Source organism: Dermatophagoides pteronyssinus, unplaced genomic scaffold (genome assembly GCF_027571235.1).
Source record: "Dermatophagoides pteronyssinus isolate colony J.1.1.1.1 unplaced genomic scaffold, Derpt_VIB-CSIC_2022.12 sq0025, whole genome shotgun sequence".
NCBI classification, from domain to species: Eukaryota; Metazoa; Arthropoda; class Arachnida; order Sarcoptiformes; family Pyroglyphidae; genus Dermatophagoides; species Dermatophagoides pteronyssinus.
The window spans coordinates 1-16,871 of NW_027461549.1; the positions used below are offsets into that span (position 1 = coordinate 1).

General features: G+C 29.1%; 6 protein-coding genes across 7 annotated transcripts; 3 read left to right on the plus strand and 3 right to left on the minus strand.

The window, feature by feature from the left end:
• The first annotated feature begins 2,767 nt into the window (after positions 1–2,767).
• On the plus strand, positions 2,768–5,497 carry LOC113797206 (choline O-acetyltransferase-like). Its single transcript, XM_075823266.1, has 6 exons — positions 2,768–3,116; positions 3,187–3,359; positions 3,417–3,582; positions 3,648–4,661; positions 4,840–4,902; positions 5,065–5,497. The coding sequence occupies exons 2-6, from the start codon at positions 3,211–3,213 to the stop codon at positions 5,449–5,451; spliced, it is 1,779 nt and encodes a 592-aa protein (XP_075679381.1). The 5' UTR covers positions 2,768–3,116; positions 3,187–3,210; the 3' UTR covers positions 5,452–5,497.
• Positions 5,498–6,218: 721 nt separating this feature from the next.
• Positions 6,219–9,256, plus strand: LOC113797195 (uncharacterized). 2 transcript variants are annotated; one of them, XM_075823265.1, is made up of 3 exons: positions 6,219–6,536; positions 7,152–7,294; positions 7,362–9,256. In XM_075823265.1, exons 1-3 carry the CDS (start codon positions 6,343–6,345, stop codon positions 9,176–9,178), a joined length of 2,154 nt encoding a protein of 717 aa, XP_075679380.1. In that variant the 5' UTR covers positions 6,219–6,342; the 3' UTR covers positions 9,179–9,256. The 2 variants fall into 2 exon arrangements, with proteins under 2 accessions (XP_075679380.1, XP_027203337.2); XM_027347536.2 differs by lacking the exon at positions 6,219–6,536 and adding an exon at positions 6,584–6,879.
• Positions 9,257–9,360: 104 nt separating this feature from the next.
• Zip102B (Zinc/iron regulated transporter-related protein 102B) lies at positions 9,361–11,254 on the plus strand. Its single transcript, XM_027347543.2, has 2 exons — positions 9,361–10,138; positions 10,202–11,254. Exons 1-2 carry the CDS (start codon positions 9,574–9,576, stop codon positions 10,618–10,620), a joined length of 984 nt encoding a protein of 327 aa, XP_027203344.1. The 5' UTR covers positions 9,361–9,573; the 3' UTR covers positions 10,621–11,254.
• Positions 10,611–11,931, minus strand: LOC113797199 (TBC1 domain family member 20). The gene has a single exon (XM_027347542.2). It carries the CDS (start codon positions 11,905–11,907, stop codon positions 10,762–10,764), a length of 1,146 nt encoding a protein of 381 aa, XP_027203343.2. The 5' UTR covers positions 11,908–11,931; the 3' UTR covers positions 10,611–10,761.
• Positions 11,930–13,433, minus strand: RfC4 (replication factor C subunit RfC4). Its single transcript, XM_027347546.2, has one exon. It carries the CDS (start codon positions 13,124–13,126, stop codon positions 12,149–12,151), a length of 978 nt encoding a protein of 325 aa, XP_027203347.2. The 5' UTR covers positions 13,127–13,433; the 3' UTR covers positions 11,930–12,148.
• Positions 13,434–13,811: 378 nt separating this feature from the next.
• On the minus strand, positions 13,812–16,408 carry Lis-1 (LisH and WD40 domain-containing Lis-1). The gene is made up of 6 exons (XM_027347541.2): positions 15,636–16,408; positions 15,478–15,556; positions 14,749–15,399; positions 14,521–14,691; positions 14,208–14,463; positions 13,812–14,141 (listed from the first exon to the last, which is right to left on the minus strand). The coding sequence occupies exons 1-6, from the start codon at positions 15,671–15,673 to the stop codon at positions 14,068–14,070; spliced, it is 1,269 nt and encodes a 422-aa protein (XP_027203342.1). The 5' UTR covers positions 15,674–16,408; the 3' UTR covers positions 13,812–14,067.
• Positions 16,409–16,871: the final 463 nt, after the last annotated feature.

Genomic DNA, 16,871 nt, shown 5'->3' on the forward strand with positions numbered 1-16,871 from the left:
GAATGAAAAGATCCTTGTCGATGATGATGATGATGAAACGGTGTTTAGATTTTCAAACAAGGAAAAAATCGAGAAAGAGAGATAAAAGAGAGAGAGAGAGAGAGAGAGAGAGAGAGAGAGAGAGAGAGAGAGAGAGAGAGAGAGAGAGAGAGAGAGAATATTTCATCAATAACAAACTTTTTTCCGTCTATTTTAACATTAATCATTATATTCTTGTTGCTAATCATCATTGACTATATCTACCCTATTACCTATCATTTGATTTAATGATGATGATTATTGGCCTTGCAGTTTGTTTGTTAGTTAGTATTTGGTGGCGGTGGTTGGTGGATGGTGGTGTTTGTTGTTTTGTAAATGAAAAGATTTTTTTTTGCTTGTTATTTTTTCTTTCGTTTGTTTTGCTGTTGTTGTTGTTGAATCTAATTGGCTTTATCCCTTGTTACAATAACAAATTCTGCAGAGGGGGAATAACAGCAACAACATCAACAACAACAAGAAAATCTCCCCAGTTCCAATTTGAATGATCAAATGAAAAATAACCGAAAAAAAACAAAACTTTTTTCCTTCGTTCGTTCGTTCGTTTGTGTTCACGGGTACATGCCGACTTACTGGTACCGAACGGTATAAATAGATTGTCGAACAGCAAACAACCCAAACAACGACGGGAACAATAATAACCGACAGAATAACCGGACTAATAAATGAATAAAATAAATACCAAATGAAGAGCAGAGGAGAGAATAATATAAGGGTCATGAATTTGGTACAATTCATTCTCTCCACTCCCCCCGATAAAAACAAACAAAATTTTTTTCAAAATTAAGCATCATCTGTGTTCGACTTTTGCTGTTTGTTGTATAATGACACCTTATTCATTCAATGCCGCCCACATTTGAATGAAAAAACAACAACAAATGAAACCAATCAATCGAAATATTGTGTAAATTTGTTTTCAAGTTTTTCTTGTTTCTTTTGCTGAATATAATTGGCACATGAACATGAATTGGGTTGGTCAGTAAAACCAAATATTTTTCATTATCAAATCTATTGGTCGGTCAAGAGAGAGATGGTCAAAAACGATTTATTTTGATCAGAAACCAAAAAAGAGATAAGCATTTGTTTTCGTAATGATCCAAACGCGTATATTCTTGTTGAGAATTGTTTTGAAAAAAATCTTTCGGACATTAGTTATTTACGGGAAAGCAACAATGATAATTAGAAATATCATCACATCATTATAATTCATTTGATTGATGTGTAGTGGTAGGGATTACACACGAGCTTCTTTTTTTTTGGTTACACAGAATTATTGGTACACGCAATATTCCTTGAAAACTTTGAAAATCTTTTCTTTCATTCAAAAACAAATTAAACAATCACGCAATTTTAAAGTTTTTGAATTTAAAAAATCAATCATTTATTGAGTCGAAATAGTTGAGTGCTGGTCGTGTGGGTGGAAATATCTGAATCGAATGTGAATGACAGAATCAAAAAACGAACGAAAGAAAGAAAATAACTATAGGATCAACGACCATCATCAATGATCATCATCATCATGGACCAAAATGATCTTTTTTTATTTTGTTTTTTGTTTCTCCGGTCATAGGAAATTATACCACCTGCTCCCTTTCCACCACTACATTGATTGTTGTGTATGTCGGTTTTGGTTTTTCGTTTACAATAACTATTTTTTCTCACAACGTAATTCTCAAATTCTGTCTAACTGTCAAACAAAAAGAAAATATTTTTTTCTATGTGAATTTTAGAATCTGTTCAAGCTTTGTTTTTTCGTTTTCGTTTTCGTTTTTCGTTCGTTCGTTTGCTACTGATTCATTTTATTTCATTTCACAAACAGACAGACTGAAATAGTGAATGAAAGTAAAAGACAACGAATTGATTGTCAAACGAAAACCAAAAAAAAGAAAAGATGGTAGAATAATAATGATAATAATAAAAAAATATTCAAAAAGATCGAAAAGATCGATCCACGAAACAAAACAGAAAAAATGTAGAGATGGTAAGAATCAACTACTGACAGAATCGAATGTTTCGGTTTTTTCGCTCAATTCGGTTTTTTTGGCTGCTGCTGCTGATGACCGAAAATTATTCCATTCGAGTTTTTCCGAGATAGATCGATCTATCGATCGATTTTTTATTTTATTTTTCTGGTTGAAATTTTTATTTTTCATTTTATTATCATCATCATCATCATTTGGTTTTTGGTTCGATTTTCAAATGAAAAATTTTACTATTTTCACTTTGATAATAATTTTCATCATACTTAGAAATTCAGTAGCTGAAAAGAAATGCTGAAAAAATTGTTATTTCTTTCGATAACAACAATATTGACAACCGAAAGAAAAAAGATTCTTTTTCACAATTTTTCTTTCATCGTTTCATCATTGATCAATGAATATCAAAGGAGAAACACATTTGAAAACATTTGACAGGTTTATCAATTACCTGATGATGATGGTGATATAGATTTTTTCGATGATAGGAAGGGGAAATTAATGGTTTTGGGGTGAACAAGATGAAGAAAAACAACAAACAAAATTCATAATTTTCGCGAAAACAGGAAAAAAATAAAATATATCCTAAATATAGTTTTTTTACGAAACAAAAAAAACCTTAAAATATTTCCTAAATCTAATTAATGTGGCTGAACACACAAACACTCTGCATATGAGTCATTATTTTTCTTTTTTCTCGGTTCGGTTTTGGTGAATAATTTTTCCAAAAAACTCTACGACGAATGTACCGACGAACACAGTGAATGAATATTTCCCCAGAAATTGACAAGCTAAATTCATTCGAATTCTCTTGGTGAATATTATTATTATTATGTGTGTGTGTTGTGTGTTGTGTGGTAAATGAATTGAATGCAAAATCCAAAAATGTTTATGAAAACAACAACCAGCACCGGATGAATGAATAAATAAATAGATTGATTTGAGCTCAGCTGTGTATTAACATTTTTAATCATTTCATATGAAATGTCAGATAATGTTGCAAATGTGTCCCAAAAATTTTTTTTATATGGGAGAATCGAGAGAGAAAGAAATCCCTCATTCAACAACAACAACAATATGGTTTTTGATGACACATCTTGAAATGTATTTGATTTTGAATTTGCAAGAATTATTTCAGAATTTTAATTTTTGTTTTTTTTTCAAAACTTAATAGTCAACTGATTTTTGGCTGGATGATATGTATCTAACAAATCCATTACCATTATTGATTAATTCGAATCCATTTTTTCTATTACCACGACAAACATTTCGTCGTACATCGGATCTGATAAATTTTGCAGCATATTTTACTAAATTTGCTTTGATATTTAAAGAACAAATCGATAAGTATGATGTCAATCTGCTTTCTCTATATGTTTTTATTGATTTTGTAAATTTTCGTAGCCAAACATTAAAACAAGATACAATGCGTGGTCGAAAATTATGTATGAAAACATATCAACATTTTTTTACTGCATGTCGTATACCGGGTGAAGATAAAGATGAACTTTATATTCATAAACATCAACCAGGTAGTTGTCAACATTTTATTGTTGCAGCTTTTAATCAGGTAAAATAAAATGCCATTGACTATGTTGAATGAATAATTATCGTTCTTTTTTTCATTTGAAAAAGTTTACCGTTGTCTATCTGGAACAATCAACAACAATACCTAGTATTGATGAATTGGAACAATGTTTATCAAACATATGGAATCGATCAAAAATACCATTACAATTTCAACAACCAAACATTGGTATATTAACAACGGAAAATCGTAAAATTTGGGCAAAAATTCGTACCGAATTGATTGAAGATAAAACAAATGTTGAAAGTATTCATTTAATAGAAACATCATTATTTATACTTTGTTTAGATGATTTTATATTACCAAAAACAAATCAACGTTCGGGTTATCGTAATTCAATACAGATTGCAAAAATGGATCAATCATATATGTCAACAATGTTATTACATGGTGGTGGTAGTCAAATACATACAGCGAATCGTTGGTGGGATAAATTCTTACAGATTATTGTTTCAAAAGAAGGTATTTGTGGTTGTATTATGGAACATTCTGCATCCGAAGGAATTACAATGATAAATTTTTTGAAAAAATTTCTTAATTTTTATCAACAAAATTATCATCCATCATCGGCCACATCAACCACATCATCATCGGCCACAATTATTGATGCTAATCATGGTCAAGATGATTTGTTAAAACAATCAACAACAACAACAACAACAATATTAAAATCATTACCATTACGATGGAATATAACATTAGATTTAGATAAACATATAAAACAAGCAGAAAAACATGCTGATAAATCTATAAATGATTTAGATTTTTATGTATTAAAATTTAATGAATATGGTAGTGATTTTATTAAACAGCAAAAAATCTCTCCAGATGCATATATACAGCTATCATTACAATTAACATTTTTTAAATTACATCGTTATATTGTATCATCATATGAAAGTTGTTCCATAAGACATTTTCAAAATGGTCGTGTTGATACAATACGATCATCAACAAAAGAAGCAAGAGATTGGGCTAAAAGTATGTGTCCACAGCCAACATCAACATTGACAACAACAACAACAACGACATCGAACAACTTGATCGTAGAGGATGTTGAGGTAACAATTCTTGAAATTGAAAATGAAATGAATTCGAAACACGAGTAACAACCGAAATTTAGCTTCGAGCAATTTTTTGATTAACTTTTTTCTGTTTTCTTTTCCTCTTCTCTTTCACTTAATTCTAATATTTATCTTTTCAATCAATTTTGATTACCGAATACGAACAAACACAAAGGAGGACCAAAAAATCAAACTCTTCAAACGAGCAATTCAAAAACAAGTGGAAATTATGCACTATGTAAGTATAAATACAAGATGATGATGATGATGATTAAATTGATGAATTGAAACGAGATGAAAATAGAGAATTTTTGTTTTTCTTCCTGTTTTGTTCATTGAACCATGATTGTTGTTATTCTTTTTTGATTTTTTCCTTTTTGATTCTCCACAACAACAACAGACAATGAATGGCCATGGACCAGAAAATCATCTTCGTGCATTACGTGAATTATCAAAGAAAAATTTCAATACAATACCAGCAATATTTCGTGAAAAATCATTTGGTGAATATGGAAATTATCGTCTATCAACTAGTCAATTACCAACGGATATTGATATAATTATTGGTTATGGTCCTGTTGTTCCGGATGGTTATGGTTGTGCATATACACCAAAAAAAGATCATATTATATTTTGTGTATCATCATTTTATAGTTCGGATGAAACAAGTTCAGATTTTTTTGCACTTAGTTTAGAAGGAAGTTTATTACAAATGCGTGAATTATGTTTACGAATGAATGCAAATGGATCATCGGCAACATTTTCAGCTCGAACACCGGATATATAATAACAAAAATGACAAAAACAAAACAAAAAAAAAAAAATCGACAAAATCACCGGTGATCAAACAAACGGGAAAAAAACCTGACTGTGTTCAATAAATAACGTTTTTGGTGTGAAACAACAAAAAAACAAACAAAACAAAACAAAAATATTCATTGTGATTCAAACAGTAAAAAACATATCCCACTTATCTTTAATTTTATAGTAAAAGAAATCTTTATTAGTAAATTTTATCTTTCCATTAATACACACACAGACACAAACAAACAAACAAACGAAAAACCCATCATATTATATCATCAAATCGATTAAATCACTCACTCAAAATAAGGTTGTGACCATTATTTTTGCTGTTCCAATTCCTTCAATTGATTGGATTCATTCATTCATTCATTGTAGTCAATCATCTAGTCTCATCATCATCATCATCATGACAATCATCTTATTTTAGAGATTTTAGTTTTTTTTCCTTGTCGATTCGAAGAGAGAATCTTTATATTTTTTTTCTTCTTGTTATAAATTATCTAATTTATTTATTTGTTGTTGATTTTACCGGAAAAAATTTTTAATTGTTAAATGTTTTTAATTTTAAAGAAAAAGATAAAATATATTCTGTTGTTTATAGTGAAATTTTGAAAAGAGAAATTCTTGAAAAAATGAATTTTGTTTTTTGTTTTTTTGGAATTTTTCGAATGTGGCGGGTATTCGAATTCGAATCATTTCAAGTTTCCATTATTCGATCGCTAGATGGAAACACATGGTGATGGGTAAATATTTTTTTGTGTTGCTCACGTTGTTTTTTGTTTTTATTTTTCCCGAATTACCGAATTTTGGTCTTTTCAACATTTTTGTTCAAATGATCGATGTCAAAAACAAAACAACAAGAATTTTATGAATGGAAAACGAAAATATTCAATGGAATAGAAATCGATTAAAACATCAAAAACATTCGAATGATCAAAATGATGATCAATTATTTATATTTGGTTATCAATGTAAATTATATCGTGATGATGAAAAATCACGTTGGATTAATAATGGAAAACATTTAATACCATGGATTGGTGATCATAATATTCTTATTGACAGGTTTGTTTTTGTTTTTGTTTTTTTCGACATTCAAAATTTAATAATTGAAAAAAAAACATTGTAATCAAATATTTTATTGAATAATAATTATTGTAAACATACACATACATCCTCTTCATAATTATAAATGATTTTCAAAAAAAAAATTATTCAAATTAGCAATTTTTGAAAAAACAAGCTTAATTTTGTTGTGCTGAAATTGTTCAACGAATTTCCAATCAACAAGGTGATCATCGTAATCATGGATTCGAATCATAATTTTCGAATGGCTTGGAGAGAATCGGAGAAAGAAAAATTATAAAGAAAAAAATGACCAAAAACTTTCTCTTTAATCAAATAACGGGTATGATTTCTACGAAAAAAAAAATCAATTTTAACAAACAGAAAAAAATGAGAATAGTGAGAATGAGAAAAAAAAATTATATTTCTTGTCTTCCTTTGTACATTTTTTACTTGTACTTTGTTTATGTTGTTATTGTTGTTGTTGACATCTTATCAATCAATTTTATTTCGAATGTAAAATGTATCTAATTCTGGTTGTCCAACAAAATTTTTTCCAACTTTTCCCAAAAATTCCTCTATTTTCCAACCGAATTTCCAATTTTCCCCTCCTAGATATGATGTACGTGGGTATCTGCACGATCTTTCCGATCTAAATGATCGTCAAACATTGGTGAGATCAAATGATGATGAAAAATTTGAAATGGAATTGAATCGTGAACGTTTTCGTTATCTTTGTGATGAAGAAAATCAAACCGGTATGTTAAATTTGTTGCAAATAAACTTTTTTTTTTGCTGATGATTTATTGAATCATTGAATAATAGATGATAAAAAAACCGGCAAAGAAACGAAGGGTGAATATTCAAATGTTGGATTTTCATATGATTCAAATACTGGTGATGGAAAATCTGATGATAATCAAAACCATAATGGTGATGGTGATGAAGATAATGATAATGATTATCAAATACCTAATGGTCTAACCGTACCGGATAATATGCAATTACCAACAAGTATGAAATTACATCAAATCATTGCAAAAACAGCATCATTTGTTTCTACACAAGGTTTACAAATGGAAATTTTATTGAAAACTAAACAAGCCGCGAATTCAAATTTTGAATTTCTTTCGATTGATTCAAATCTTCATCCATATTATAAACATTTATTAATAGAATTGAAATCTGGACGTTATCGATTTGATGATTCCAATGAACAACAATCTAAATCAAACAACAATGATACTAACGATAATAATAATGATGATGATGACGATGATGAAAATGATGATGATGATGATGATAATTATCTTCATCCAAGTTTATTGGCCAAAACAACAACTACCACACAAACTATGGAAAAAGTTCAGATTCCAAGTTTATTTATACAGAATTATAATAATGAACAGGAATTAGCTTATTCAAAATTGGTAAAAAATTTTAAAGATAAATATGGTGATGATATTGAACCGGAATCTAATGAGAAAAAATCTACTGAAATGCCACAAGTTATACAAGATTCTGCTGCTGCTGTTGCTAATGCTACAAGCAATAAATGTCCATTAATACCTAAACCATCGGCTGATATTGAATTAATAATCGATAAACTGGCCGAACATGTTGCACAGAATGGTGAAAATTTTGAAACATCTATTCGTGAATTGAATAATCCTAAATTTGATTTCCTCAACAATGGACATCGTTTTAATGCACATTATGTTCAACGAAAAATTCATTTTATAGCTCGTCAAAAACAAAAAGAACGAATAGAAAAACAACATCAATCTAGATTGGAAAAATCATCATCACCATCAACTTCTTCTATAACGTTTTCGATGACCGGTAAAAAGAAAGAAGATTCGAAAAAATCTCGTCTTGTTGTTGTAACTGATGATCATGTTCGTAAGAATTTAACCAACGAACCGAACAATGATGATGGTGATCAAAGCCATAATGATGATCTATTAGAATCGAAACAGGTTGTGAAAAATGTTTCAGCTCAAGAAAAACGATTACAAGAATTTCGTAAAAGAAAAGCTCAAGAATTTTTAAAATTTTTACGTAATCAAAATCGATTGGCTGATAACCCCGTTACATTTGGACCATATCTACCATCATCGGCCAATGTAGAATTATCTCCTACAATTGAAAGGGTTACATCACCATTACCACAAATGCGAGATTCCAGTGATTCAGATGAATGTGATCAGAATCCAGTTGTCGATAAAACTAAATCATCCATTGAGACCGATCAATCACCATTAAGAAATTACGATATTGTAATTGATGATTGTTCACCACCGAAACGATATCGAAGCTCAGATGATGATGATGATGATGATGAACATCGGCGGCGAAGAAAATCACGATCAAGATCATTTTCTTTGGATAGACGACATAAACATTCAAGCCGTCACAAAATTCGACATCATTCAAAACATTCTCGTAAAAAATCAAGATCTCGATCCAAATCTCATGATTATCATCGATCATCACATCATCATCATCATCGAAGTTCCAACAAATCTAAACGAAATCATCATCGTTCATCATCACAAAAATCTTCATCATTGTCATCGCGGTCAAGATCAAGATCAAGATCCAAATCACGATCACGATCTAGACGACATTATCATAGATGATGAGAATTTTTAAAATTTTTTTAAATATTGTAATTCATTTCGAAGATTTACTTGAAAATAAATATTTTATAAATTCTTTTTTTTTTGTTGTTGGAATTGTCAGCTGATGAGCTATTCATAAATTCGATATATCGAATTTTAAAAAATCATATGATTTTCATAAATAATGACGAGTTCTATTTTATTATTGTTTTGTTGTTTTTTTCTCATTTCTAAAAAATTTTTGATTGATAAGTTTGATTGTTGTTATTGTTACATATTGTATACGTGTTTAATTTGCACGCGATAATTATGAAATCAATCATAATTAGATGATGAAATATCATCGGAATTTTTTTTCTTGTGTTAAATATTCTGTCCATTTTTAACCTTTTTTTTGATATCAAAATCCAATCATGGATCAATTATTTTTTTTAATTTTATTAAATTGTTCGATCGGTTTTGGTAGTTATATTGCCGGTACAATACCGATATTATTTTATCTATCCGAATCAAAAGTAAGATTATTCAGTGTATTTGGTGCCGGTATATTGATTGGTGCTGCACTTTGTGTGATTATACCTGAAGGTATTAGCAGTATATATCAATCAGGACAACAACAACAACATCATCATAATCATCATCATAATAATAATGTTGATCGACGATCATTAACACATAATTCATCAATAATTAATGCAATAGAAAATGATTCAAATAATAATAATGTTAATGAACAATATAATGATCCACATACAATCATTGGTTTAACATTATTATTTGGTTTTGTAACAATGTTAATTGTTGATCAATTTTCTACTGGAATGACCAATACAGCTGGTGGTGGTGGTGGATCGCATGGATATAGTCAATTAACCGCCACTGATAGCTCAATTGCAATCGAATCAGAATCTAATCATTCCAATAAAAAAAGTACATCAAAATTAACAGCAACCATTGGATTAATTGTTCATTCGGCTGGTATGTAGAAATATTTTTGTTTGATGTGTAAGTTTGAATAATTTTTGTTTGTATTATCAATAGCCGATGGTATTGCATTGGGAGCAGCAGCTACAACATCACATGCCGATGTTGAAATGATTGTTTTTTTAGCCATATTATTACATAAAGCACCGGCTGCATTTGGTCTTGTTACATTTCTTCTACATGAAGGTCTTGATCGTAATCGTGCTAAAAGACATTTATTTTGGTTTTCAATCAGTGCACCAACCGCTTCATTTTTAACATATTTTGGTATCAATTCATCATCACAACAAACATTTCATGAATATAATGCTACCGGTATTTCATTATTATTTAGTGCCGGAACATTTTTATATGTTGCAGCTGTACATGTATTGCCCGAAATTACTCAACATCGTCGTTTAAAAATTAAAGAATTATTTCTTTTAATTGGTGGCTCATTTTTGCCTTCATTATTGACTATTAAACATCATCATTGATTGATTTTTATTTATTAATTAATTGATTAATTGTGATTGATGTAAATAATAAATAAAATTAAATTCCTTTTTTTTAAAAAAAAGAAAAGAAAGAAAAGTTGAAAGCAAAAAAACAAAACACAAACAAAAATGGTCTAGTAATCATGAATAAAGATAATCATAACAGAATTGGTGAATCATAATCGATATGAAACCGATGAATGTAAAGGAAAAAATATTTCTCCTTAAAAATTGTATTGAAAATTTAATTATCGATTGGCCATGATCATTTCGATGATGATGATCATCATCATCGTTTAAAGCATTTGTTTCGATTTGTTTTTGTCGTTCAAGCGTATCTTCCGGTGGATAGCGTACAGATAATTCAAGAGTATCTCGAACTAATCGATCAATTGGTAATGATGAATTTTCAATAGGAATTGCTGTAAGGAATTTATGCATACTAGCCATATCACAGTCGACAAGTAGAATGTCTGATTTTTTCCACATTAAAATGGCCACTGTCATATAGATTGGCATCAGATAATGTGTTGATATGAATAGATCAAATAAACGAAGTATATCATCCAAATCATTGAGTACATGACTGAACCAGGTAATCACCCAACTTAATGAAAATATTGTGCCAACTTCGGATCGTATAAGATGATCATGTAGTTCATCATCTTCATCTCGTATGATTAGATAGATAATTTCAAGTAAATTACTTGTTGTATTCATTGTACGTTCCATATAGAATCGTAAATGTGATCGTGATATTGCATTGATCAAACGAAAAGCTTGATGTTCATTCATTACTAATAGAAACGTAAGACAAACATCATGATAGCCTTGATAATAATACATATCAGGATTATGATCCAATATTCGAATGATTATTTCGGTCAATTTATCCTGATAGGCAATTCTTTGCACTTCTTTAACACTGGGTGGAAATCTTTTCAATGATCGTTCAACATCAAGTATAACTTGTCGATAATTATCATTACGTTGAATATTGTCAGGAATGTCATTTTGGTCATCAGAAATATCATCATTATCATCATCATCATCATTATCAACATAAGCTAAACGGCACCAAACTTTTACACGAAGTTTATTTGTAACAAATCCACCATTCGAACAGGCCAATGTTTTCAATGCTAATCGATCATTTTGTTGAAGATATTTTTTGATTTGATTCGCTTTGAATTCGGTAAAAAGAATATCATCATCGTGATTTTTGTTGGTTTTGGCCATCACTGGCTCACCATTCACCATGATTACATCCTTTTTATTATCAATCATGATTAAAGTACAGTAATTGTAATTTTTCGTTTCATTAACATAAAAAAAGATTGTTTAATCATTTTTCATTGTTCAAAGAGTGAAGATAAATTAATCAATAAATTTCGAATGAATAAAAAAATAAATATTGAAAAAAAAATGGAAACAAATATTTCCTATTTCAATCTATCCATAATGTGAATGTAAAAATAGTTAGAAGTGATAAAAAATTTTCAAAATTATAATTTTTTTTTTGTTGCATTCAATGATTGGCCATAATTTTTTGTTTTTTAACAAGACGAGCAATTAATCCGGCAAATTGTATCGGCGAATGAATACCTTGATGAATACGTAGCTGTGTAAAACCGATTTCACGAATAAATTCCAATTTTAAATATTCAGGCATAGGATATCGTTTACAAACACGTAAAATATTGGCAATAATATCATCGGCTGAATAGCCAAGATTGCAAAGATTTGCAACAATAGCATATGCTGAATCGAATTTTTCTTCCAAACATAATTTAAACATTTCTTTTATATACAATGGATGTGGTTCATCACATATTTTAAAAACGTTTACGCTAGTAATTTTTCCATCATAACCATCAGCAACTGATTGTAGATTATTAATAGCCTGACGAAGATCACCTTGAGCAGTGAATACAATAGCTTCGATACCTTCTTCATCATAATCAAGTTGTTCTTTTTTACAGATTTCAATCAATTTTTTGGCAATTTTTTCATCCGGTAATTTTCCAAAACGAATAACCGCACATCTTGATTGTATCGGTTCGATTATCTTTTCGGATGTATTACAAGCTAATGCAAATCGTGTTGTTGTAGAAAAAATTTCCATCGTACGTCTTAATGCTTGTTGGGCACCATCAGTCATACTATCGGCTTCATCAAGAATAACAATTTTATGTTGATGTGGTTCCAATGTCATACGACTTTGAGCAAACATTTTTATCTTATTACGAACAACATCAATACCACGTTCATTCGATGCATTCAATTCAAGTACAGCATCTTTAAAATGATCGCCCAATAATTGATGTGCCAAACATAGAATGGTTGTTGTTTTACCAATACCAGGTGGACCACTTAGAATAAAATTCGGTATATTACCAGTACGGCTAAATATTTTGAATTTTTCAATCACACCATCATTACCAACAATATCATCCAATTGATTTGGTCGATATTTTTCTAACCATGGTACACGTTTTTGATTCATTTTTTTCTTTTTTTTTAATAAAAAAAACTGTCAAACACAATTGAAGATAATTATGGCGCAAAATATACATCAAACATGTGATCAATCAACGGATGACTGCCATCTATTGGATCATTTTTTCGAAAGTAAAAAACAAAAAAAATTTTAATTTTTCAAAATTATTTACATTCATTCAATTTATTTTATCAAATTAATTAAGTGTTTGTGTGTGTGGTGTATGATCACTGGAAAAAAAGAAAAAGGATTTAAAAGGATCTCAAAGTTATTCATTGACAATTTGTTTGTTTTCTTGCAATAGTAGTAAGAAACGACAATCAAATCAATGAAATTTTCTTCCTTTGTTTGTTTGTTTTAATTAATAACTAAATAAAGAAAATAGATAACTAAAGAAACGAAAAGAAAAGAAAGTAAGAATCAAATCAGAGACAAATGAAGAATGAAAATTTGAAAAAAAGAAAATTTATGTTTGTTTGTTTGTTGATGTAAATATAGAGTGAAAGAGAGCAAATGATAATCACATCAAAAAAAAGAAAAAATATATATCTCAAAAGTGTAATTTCATCAAATTTTTTTTCTTTCTTATAAAAAAAGTTCAATTTTACGAATAAATTGATTGATTAGGAAAAAAAACAAACAATGATGGTTTCCCTAAATGATGATTGATGACGATGAATGGATGGATTGATGAATGAATGTATTCAATGATGACCAAAGAGGCAATTTTTTTCCTGTTTTTTTGTTTTGTTTTGTTTGATTGGTGGTATTCAATGTTTGATATCATCGTTGTGTGTTATTAATAATTGTTTGTTTTTGTTTAATTTAATTATAAATTTTGTCTAATTTTTTTTTTAAACTGTATCTTCTAATCCAGGATTAATTTTCCAACAACAGTCCATTTATATATATTTTTTTTCGATTCAAATAATAATAAAGATAATAATTTAACGACATTCCCAAATTTTAACCGTTAGATCGACACTACCGCTTACAACATATGGTGCACGTTGATGAAAATCTGTAAATTAATTTTCAAAAAAAATTAAAAAATTTCAATTTTAAAATACTATTTAATGCAACAAACCTATACATGAACAAAAATGTTTATGTGATTCAAGTGTTTTAGTTAGCCTTTTATTAACAACATCCCAAACACGAATCGTTTTATCATCAGATGCTGAAATGAAAAATTTACCGGCTGGATGCCAACTAACATCACGTACCCAGCTATCATGGCCAATAAATGTGAATAGACAAACACCTGTACCAATATCCCATAATTTTAATGTATTATCACGCGAACCGCTAACCAGATATGGACCTTGTAATTCTTTTCTCTTCTATAGTTGATGAAGATCATTAAATTAATGCTTTAAAATTTCTCTTGAAAAAATTACCTCTTCGAATGCTTCCGATATAGATTTATTGGCAGTATTAGGTGCCCATGATATACATTCAACAGTATGATCATGTTCACGTAACATAATTTTAATATCATTATTACTACCACCACCACCACCACTATTCATATGTTGATTAGCATTGATCAAATTCCAGACAATAATCGTCTACAAAAACAAAAAATATTAATGAGATACATTTTTTGTTGTAAAAAAGTAACATACATGATCTTTTGAACAGGTTGCCATTAATGATCCATCATTATTAACACGAACCATTTTAACCCATTCACGATGTCCAGTAAATGTGCTTACACAATAACCGGTTGATATTTCCCACATTTTAATTGTTTTATCACGTGAACAACTTAATACATAATCACCCGATGGTACAAATGTAACTGATGATACATTATGATCATGTCCATATAATGTTTTAATGCAGATATAATTTTGAAAATCCCATAATTTTACACTTAAATCAGCCGAACATGATGCAAGTAATTTGCCATTAGGTGAAAATGCCAAATCTTGTACGGCATTTGTATGACCTTTTAATGTTTTTTCATATGTACCGGTTTCATAATCCCATGTTTTTATTGTACCATCTTCACTTGCTGATACAACACAAACAAATATTGGATGAAATAATACACGTGTTATTGGTGCTGTATGGCCATCCAATGTACAACGTTCAGGTGGTCTTGGTATCCATTCAGTTGGTGAACGTTTATCTCTTAATGGTGCACCAATAACATATTCTTTTTCTAATTCACGACATTTATCTTCTAATTCATTGACTTTTTTCGATAATCTTGCAACCGATATCCATTTCTTTTCCAATATTCCTGATGGTCCTTTATCCGGATCTTTTTGCTATGTTTTTTATCAAGAAAAAAAATTTGAAATTACTTTATAAAGCAAAAAAAAATAATAATGTAAATTTTCAATTACAATATTGGCATCTTTTTTAAATGCTTCGAATGCATCATTATAACCATTATTTTCTAGATAATCGGCAATTGCATATTCTCTGTTTGAAAATTATTTACAACAAAAAAAAACAAATTTAATAAATGAATAACAATTTACAAAAAAAAATCTAAACATACAATTCTTGTTTTTGACGAGGTGTTAACACCATTATCATGTTTGAAAATAAATGATTTTAATATTAATGATGATAAGGATGAGGATGAGGTGTTTCGAAATTGAAAAGATGATTTAAATTAAAAAAAAAATTTCAGGAAACAAAATGTGATGAATGGATGAAACAAACAAACAAAATTTCAGGAAACAAAATGTGATGAATGGATGAAACAAACAAACAAAATTTCTTGTAGTTTGTCACCCACAACTCCAAACAACAACAACAACAATAATAATAATCTTATCACTCGAAAAACATTTGTATTTTTTTTTCTTTTCTAATTAACACAAATTCGAATTAACAAATATATTTGATGACGATGTTGTGTTGATTAGTTTCTTTTTTTGTTGATATTCAATGAATCAATCATTGATCAATCAGATTAAGTAGGCAAAAAAAAAATTACAGACACTTGTAACAACAGAATGATCAATCGAAACCACAAATTAGCTCCTCGTTTGTTGGTGTTAATTTAATAGAAAAAACAAAATAAAATTATTCATCATTCTTGATATAGAAAGAGAGAGAGAAAGAGTTGATCAATTTATAAATTATTTCAATAAAATTATCATCATCATTAGAAAATAATCACATCTTTTTCTTGCTGATGTTGTTGTTATTTTTTTTCATTTCATTTCGTTGAATTCGTTGTTTCGTTTCGCGTTCTCCTTGTCGTGTTTTTTTTAATATTATTTCTGCTGTTTGTTTGTTTGTTTGTTGAAAAAAACCAATCGCAATCAATCACATCATCAAACACACGTACAATACATTTAACGAAAACAGTATATGAAATGATTCGAAACACTCATTGAAGCTTCTTCTTGTTCTTTTTTTTTCATCTCTTGAATCATCATTAAATAATGCTACTACCTTTTATTTATTGCCGCAAAATCATTATATTTTTTTTCTTCTTCTTCTCATTTCATTACTGCATAGCGGCTCTTCATTGTTTTGCTATATGGGAAAAAAATGAATGAATGAACAGATATGGTTAAAGTCACAATAATCGAACGAAATTTTTATCTTTTCATTCAGACTTTTTCATTATGATTGTTTTTTCTTTTATTTTCTATGTTTGCAAATGTTATGTTCATTTTTTCGAACAAACTGATTTTTGCATTGTGACTATTGCTATTTTTTCAATTGTCGTAATTTTTTTTCTGAATGACTCAGCCAGCCAAAAACAGATCCTAAGTTT

Coding starts and splice junctions, on each gene's coding strand:
- LOC113797206 (XM_075823266.1), top strand. CDS start 3,211: ATGTATCTAACAAATCCATTACCATTATTGATTAATTCGAATCCATTT. Junction 3,360..3,416: donor TTTAAAGAACAAATCGATAA/GTATGATGTCAA, acceptor AAATTTTCGTAG/CCAAACATTAAAACAAGATA. Junction 3,583..3,647: donor TTGTTGCAGCTTTTAATCAG/GTAAAATAAAAT, acceptor CATTTGAAAAAG/TTTACCGTTGTCTATCTGGA.
- LOC113797195 (XM_075823265.1), top strand. CDS start 6,343: ATGGAAAACGAAAATATTCAATGGAATAGAAATCGATTAAAACATCAA. Junction 6,537..7,151: donor CATAATATTCTTATTGACAG/GTTTGTTTTTGT, acceptor TTCCCCTCCTAG/ATATGATGTACGTGGGTATC. Junction 7,295..7,361: donor TGATGAAGAAAATCAAACCG/GTATGTTAAATT, acceptor ATTGAATAATAG/ATGATAAAAAAACCGGCAAA.
- Zip102B (XM_027347543.2), top strand. CDS start 9,574: ATGGATCAATTATTTTTTTTAATTTTATTAAATTGTTCGATCGGTTTT. Junction 10,139..10,201: donor ATTAATTGTTCATTCGGCTG/GTATGTAGAAAT, acceptor TATTATCAATAG/CCGATGGTATTGCATTGGGA.
- LOC113797199 (XM_027347542.2), bottom strand. CDS start 11,907: ATGATTGATAATAAAAAGGATGTAATCATGGTGAATGGTGAGCCAGTG.
- RfC4 (XM_027347546.2), bottom strand. CDS start 13,126: ATGAATCAAAAACGTGTACCATGGTTAGAAAAATATCGACCAAATCAA.
- Lis-1 (XM_027347541.2), bottom strand. CDS start 15,673: ATGATAATGGTGTTAACACCTCGTCAAAAACAAGAATT. Junction 15,400..15,477: donor TTAAAAAAGATGCCAATATT/GTAATTGAAAAT, acceptor TAAAAAACATAG/CAAAAAGATCCGGATAAAGG. Junction 14,464..14,520: donor TATCGGAAGCATTCGAAGAG/GTAATTTTTTCA, acceptor CATCAACTATAG/AAGAGAAAAGAATTACAAGG.